This window comes from Blennius ocellaris (genome assembly GCF_963422515.1).
Source record: "Blennius ocellaris genome assembly, chromosome: 17".
In the NCBI taxonomy this organism is placed as follows: domain Eukaryota; kingdom Metazoa; phylum Chordata; class Actinopteri; order Blenniiformes; family Blenniidae; genus Blennius; species Blennius ocellaris.
This window is the reverse complement of record NC_137666.1, coordinates 23,659,643-23,665,824: the sequence shown is the minus strand read 5'-3', so window position 1 is coordinate 23,665,824 and position 6,182 is coordinate 23,659,643. Positions and strand designations below refer to the sequence as shown.

Genomic DNA, 6,182 nt, shown 5'->3' with positions numbered 1-6,182 from the left:
ACCCGGGGGGAACTTCTTGGAACCGGGACGGGACCCGGACGGGGACTTCTTGGAACCGGGACGGAACCCGGACGGGACTTCTTGGAACCCTGGCGTCGGAACAGGAACGGGAACCGCCCCGGGGAGGACAACACCGACTCACCTGCGGCAGCAGCCAACAGGGGACTGTCCACACGGACTGAGGAAGAGACAATCCTCTGGCCCCGGACCCTCCTCCCTGCAGGGCTTAAGACTGCTTGACAATCAATCAGCTGATTGCCTGCAGGAGTGCCAGAGAGGATCCGGTGCTAGAGCGAGGTCTGTGACTCCTGACATTGACAACATTTAAGAATAAACAGACTTTTATTCGAGGCCTATATTCACTCAGTGTCAGTGTGATGCTGCTGGGCGTCTTTCCTCCTGCTCCGCTGGGTTCAACATCTCCTCCAGGAGTTGTCTGGAGGCTCTCTCAGAGGGCCGGACTGGCTCTGGGGCCTGCAGAGTACCGGGCTGGACCTGGGAAGGCTGTGCGGTCTGCTGGATGATGCTGCGAGTTGCCTGCAAGTGGAGGCGCTGCTTCTGGTGCACTGGAGAAGAAGTGGAAGGGGGAGGGGGTCAGACCAGAGAGGGAAACACCACCTTCATGTGTCACGGTTCCTAGTAGCTACTGGTAAGAATTGTGTGTGTGTGTGTTTTGATGAAAGTGATAAATATTGCTTTATAAAAAAAATTTTTTTATCCCACCTCTTTTCTTGACATTTATCTTCCCCAACTCAGGGATGAGGAAGCTGTACATCAACTCGGACACGATCTCCTCCGACTGAAGATCACTGCGGCTGACGACACACAGAAAACAGTTTCAAGATCCCGAGGTTTGAATTCCTCAAATGTGACGCATCATCAGACGTTGTGTTACCTCTCCTCCATGGCATAAGCAATGTCATTGACTTCTCTCATCTTCTTGTGGATCTCCTCTCTGGCCTGCAGGCCAGCTTCTTCGTCGATGGTCGCTAGGATGACGTCCTCCAAATACGAGTCCACAGTCTGCTGGTGTACCTGCACCACCTTTGTTGGGACGTTACACACAAGAAAACTAACTGCCCGCCCATATCGCGATACACCTCAATTCATCATCTTATTGGCCCACTCAGAACAGAAAAAAGTCACACATGGACGTACTTGTCTGAAGACCTCGTCTTCCTCCCTGCGTCTGCACTCCTCCACCTGTCTTCTTCCACTTTCCTCGGCCTCGCGGAGGCGGCGGTCTCTCTCAGCCAGCAGCACGATGGCGTGAATCCTTCGCTCCTCCTGGAGACGGGTCAGTTCCTTGGACATGGTGTCGAACAGCTGCTCGAGCTCTGTGCCCACAACTCCAGCTTGAGACGCATGCACTTGAGCGATCTGAAGGACAGAGAGAACAAGGGGGGAGGGATCGTTTGAAATATGTACTAAAAAAAAAAAAAAAAAAAAAAAAAAAAGAAGCCGGTGTTTCACCTTGAGACTTTGCTCGTCTCTCTGTCTTTTCAGTGTCAGCACAAGCTCTTTTTCAGCCTCCAGAAGCTTCTGCTCATCGGCCTGCAGGCCGTGGACGGTCCTCTGCTCCTTGATGAGGTCCATGTGGTTTTCTTTGCCTTTGAACATCTACACAACGATAAACAAACAGAGAGACGGACAAGTGTGAAGAGAGCAGTCTTGACGGTAACATGACATTAATGCAGGTGAGCAGAGACGTACACACCTCATACTGGGTACTTCTTCCTCGAAATAACTTCTGCAAGTGAGTGACGGCAAGCTCTGTCTCCTCGTACCCCTGCAGAGGACAGTTATTAATGACTACGCCTTCAATACGGTATATATGTGATTAGAAGTGAGAGCGATGAGCCAACCTCGGGCGGCTGCTCCACACTGGGAGTGGCAGGACGGGGAACTGGCTTTTTCTTTTTGACCAGACGCTTCAACTGTCTCTCTGGTTGTTTCTTGTTCGGCTCCTCGATCCAGTCCTGTTGGAGGCACGTCGATCAGAAAGCTTCATGCAAAACATGGATTATATGTTCATCGTTCCCGTTTTACCTGGTATTTCCTCATGCAGTCCAGGGAGCTGGACACGGGAGGCTGGCTGACTTTGGGTTGAGGCTTTTTCAGCGTTTCTTTGTGGGCCGAGGCCTTTAGTCCTGCTTCCACCTCTCGCAGCCCTGTCGTTCACATCGAGCTTAAAATTAACTGACCGGTGAAGTGACGCTGTTTGCGTGCGTCAGAAAGAAAAGAAATCTCGATACTGACCTTCATAGGTGTCTAAGAGGCTTTCAAACTTTTTGGTTTTTTGGTTGTTGAGTACATCCCCGCGGATATTAGGGACAAAGGCCGGACAGTCTCTGACAAGTCCATGTGGTGCAAACTTCCTGTCCACGTTCTTCCTCTTGGCCTCCAGCTTTCTCACTGCTTTAGGGAAGAAAAAAAATAAATCTCGAGATTAACTCAAATCTCGAACTGCACATGTATGATCCAAATATTCTGCCAGGAGATGATTTGTCTTACAACTCATGTAGTCATTGTGGGCTTTCTGTTGCCTCGCCTCCTTTTCCTTTTGGAGCTTCAAAAACATCTGCGTCACTCTGGACCCGGAGAAGCCGCTTTGAGCCTCAGGCCTCTCTCTCAGCAGATCCTTCAGCACAGCGAGACGAGCATCTTGCAACCTGCCAGGCAAATAGGCACAAAACCCCCAAAAATTCACATGCTGCACAAACCTTGGTGTGTTCATCATAACACATACGTTGTACCCTAATAGCCTTGGTTTAACTAGAAGTTCAGTTTTAGGATTTAGGACAGGACTCTTTGCAAAGTTTAAAAAACAGTGGATCATTTCCTTTTCATCCAGTATTCCTGCTCGGTGGAAGAATTCTTTGGGTTGATAGTCTGTGAACAGTAGTTCACAGACTAAAGAGTTTCACCTCAAATCCCTTTATTCACACATGAAACTCTAACATATTCACCACTCATTTCACTTTTGGTAGGTTCAATGTATCCTTGTATGTGCCTGTAAGCAACCTGAAGCACTGCATCATTGCCAGGCAGCTCTACTTTGGTAGATGATCCGTCAAGTGCAGGAAAGTGCAAAGTGTGTTTCCACTCACTTCTGGATTTCGTCATTTCTGTAAGTCCACATCTTGGCCTCCATCTCCTCTATCATTCGCCATCTCTTTTTCAGCTGGCTGGGATCGTTCAGTGGAGGAAGGCTGGCCTCCCAAACTCGTTTGGCCCGAAGCCTCTCTATCAGTTCCACCTCTGCGAGACCAGCAGGAAGACCGTGACCTGCAACACAGTTATAATGATCAAATATACATAATCATAGGCGTGGACTCTTTATTCAACCGGGGGGGGAAAAAAAGAATGGAGACGTATAGCTTTGACGACACTAGTTTAAAACCGGTAAGGATTCGATGGTTTGTTGTACCCCAAGTCAAAGCTGCCAGCTGCAGGAGTTCCGAGGGATTGGTCCCCGGCTGCACCACATTCTGAGGGCTGTACGGATCCGTCTGTGTCTCACTCTCCCTGTAGTCTGTTTGTACCCCCACTGTGACATGGCTCGGCTGCTCCTCAGCATGTCCTGCACCGGTTAGGAGGTCTTCTCTAAGGGGAATCAAGTAGACATATTTGCTTCACAATTAAAAAAAAAAAAAAAAAAAAAGCAGGGCTCCAAAGACATTGTTTGACATTTTGAAGAATCAGTAGCTCTTACTTTGGCAATGCAAAAAACCCATCTGGAAGAAACTGACGTCCAGGGGGACTCAGGGGGCTATGAGAAATGAACATAAAAGACTGTCTCAAAACCCCAAATTGAAATTAAAAAGCATGTTGATGGCAGTGAGGGTTTGCTTGTCAAACAAATAATACAAACACAGCATCGTAGCATTAGACTAGACACTGGTAAATCAAACCGTTTGTAATGTTTCCAGTAGTCTGATCCGGTCACTTGGCACTCGTTGTTTTTCAGCCACGACTGAGCATTCGGACGAGCCCTGCGAAGAAAACAAGTACACTCACAAAGCGGCAAATAAGCTGAACACAGGATCGAATATAAACTAGAATACAGTTTATTCTTGTAATACAAAAGGAGTTCCTGCTGTGTGCATGCTGTGTTACCCACCCCGCCAGCTGCTGCAGGGCCTCTTGGCGCTGTTCTTGATGGACTCTGTAGTGAGGATCTCTGTAGGCCGGTACCGGGCCTGCAAGGTCCAGTTTAATGGTGTAGCGTGGGCTGTCACTAAACATCGACGTGAACTCGGGCACTCTCCTCTGATCGAGACAAAGACGGTGGATATTGGAAAGTGCATTTCACATTTCATATTTTATCTTACTCTTTGGGATGACATTAAAAAGTGAATACAAAGTGGAAACATCGATCCATATTCTATTCACAGCAACTGCCCACTTCACTTTACATTTCCAGATTTGAAAGTTTACAAATAAGTTCGTTTTCACCATATTATCTTATCTTGTGTCTGAGATAATGAGACTTACGACGCTGTTGCTGGAGCCATAGGCTTTGGCAGTGGCCCTGGCATAGTCTTTCTGTGATGACAGAGTGTACACAGGGTCTGTGGAGGTCAACAATGGAGGTCAATGGCCGCCGGGTATCCAAACATCTTTGCATCACTGAGTTTCACTCACCATATAAATAGTCGTATACGCGTTCCTGCTTCACTACCTTACTGGCATCGCGATTCTTGGTGATGCTGACGGTGGCAGACGAGCTCATTTTGGCTGTTTCTTGATGGAGTCGACGTGACACTGTAAACATGGAGACTGTAAACTGATTGAGCGGAAGAGGGAAGCACTGCGCGGTGGTGCGTTCAAGGACGCACTTCCCATTCGGAAACTGATACATGAAAACAAAAAAACTATTTATGCTGATTATATTATATTATGTATTATCTATATTACAAAGTTAATATTCTAGGTTTAAAAAAAATTATTCAACAGAATATGAACAGACTGCTGTTTTCTTTTTTCGATAGCTTGCAAATTAAACATGGTAAACTAATTAAATATTGACTAACGTAGGTAATGAAACAATGTCTGATATATATTGAATTTCTATGTACGAGCACATTTCTGTGTCCATTTTAACTTCCACCAACATGAATTTACAGGCCTTTGTCAGTTGTGTACGGATTACAAAAGGAACCTGGCCTTTAACAAGCTGCTGCATAAGCCAGCAGGTCAGCCCATAGAGCAGCACTGTAATGTTCCTGCTATCCAGGCTGTCAATCACAGAGCAGTGATGCAACCTGAAGCTACAGGAAGCTGCCCATATATGGAGTGATGCACTGACCAATCACAGTGGAGAATTTCACAGCTGTGTCAGGCGCAGGCACTCACGTTGGCGACGACAAATTACAAAAGGGACCGGCCCTAAAGGTCCCTAAATATAGCAAATCATCTGATGTCAACTATGTCAGCAAGAAGTCAAACCCTCGGCTTTCTATGAGTTGGTGAGAGCTGCCACTGGTGTTTGAACGCTAGAGTAAAGTAAAATGTTGAATTCCTACCTTCACGGTTGTCATTGTCTTCTGCCTCCCTCGGGGGTTTTTGTTGTCTCTCATCAGCCATTTCTTGTGTATCAGCAGATTTATTTGCTCTCAATAAAGATTTAATGTGCAGTAGCTCCTGTTCTCTGTGTTTCTCAATTTGTTGTGTGTCACTCCAACAGTGTCCTTTTCACTGCAGTTGACAAATAGACTCATAAGAAACTACTTTCATGTAGTTTCTTATGATGTCAACTGCAGTGTGAGTTCTGCAGTTGACTTCAAAGTGGTGTGACGTCACTCTTTCATGTAATTTATTGGTGGTTTTGGAGGAGATGTCAGAGATGAAAGAAACATTTTGCTTTGATCTGGGAGGTTCTTTCCTTTCCTTTTTTTCTTGTTCTTTCTGAGTGGTGGGAACTAACAGAGCGATAGAACCAGCAGATGGCGATGCAATATTAATATTAATGGATGGAAACTGCTTTTAAATCCAGAAGAAGTTCTCAGAGAGACAATTTGCATTTCTTTCTTTCTTTTGCTTTGTTTTTTTTTTTGAGTGGTGGGAATGGTATGGACTAGCTGAAACCAGCAGATGGCAGGAGTACAACTTCACGTATGCCAGCTACTGTTGAACCTAAGTGAAGAAGAAGAAGTAGAAAAACAAATTTTAATTAAAGC

At 46.2% G+C, this 6,182-nt stretch overlaps 1 protein-coding gene across 1 annotated transcript; it reads right to left on the bottom strand.

The window, feature by feature from the left end:
* Positions 1 to 369: 369 nt before the first annotated feature.
* LOC308142600 (cilia- and flagella-associated protein 91-like) lies at positions 370 to 4,735 on the bottom strand (the record flags this gene model as incomplete). The annotated part of the gene is made up of 17 exons (XM_080513100.1): positions 370 to 566; positions 724 to 815; positions 896 to 1,044; positions 1,159 to 1,380; positions 1,474 to 1,620; positions 1,718 to 1,789; positions 1,866 to 1,979; positions 2,050 to 2,171; positions 2,260 to 2,418; positions 2,515 to 2,672; positions 3,111 to 3,288; positions 3,431 to 3,583; positions 3,716 to 3,747; positions 3,915 to 3,995; positions 4,124 to 4,272; positions 4,498 to 4,548; positions 4,667 to 4,735. 17 exons carry the CDS (start codon positions 4,733 to 4,735, stop codon positions 370 to 372), a joined length of 2,145 nt encoding a protein of 714 aa, XP_080369226.1.
* Between the last annotated feature and the right edge of the window lie 1,447 nt (positions 4,736 to 6,182).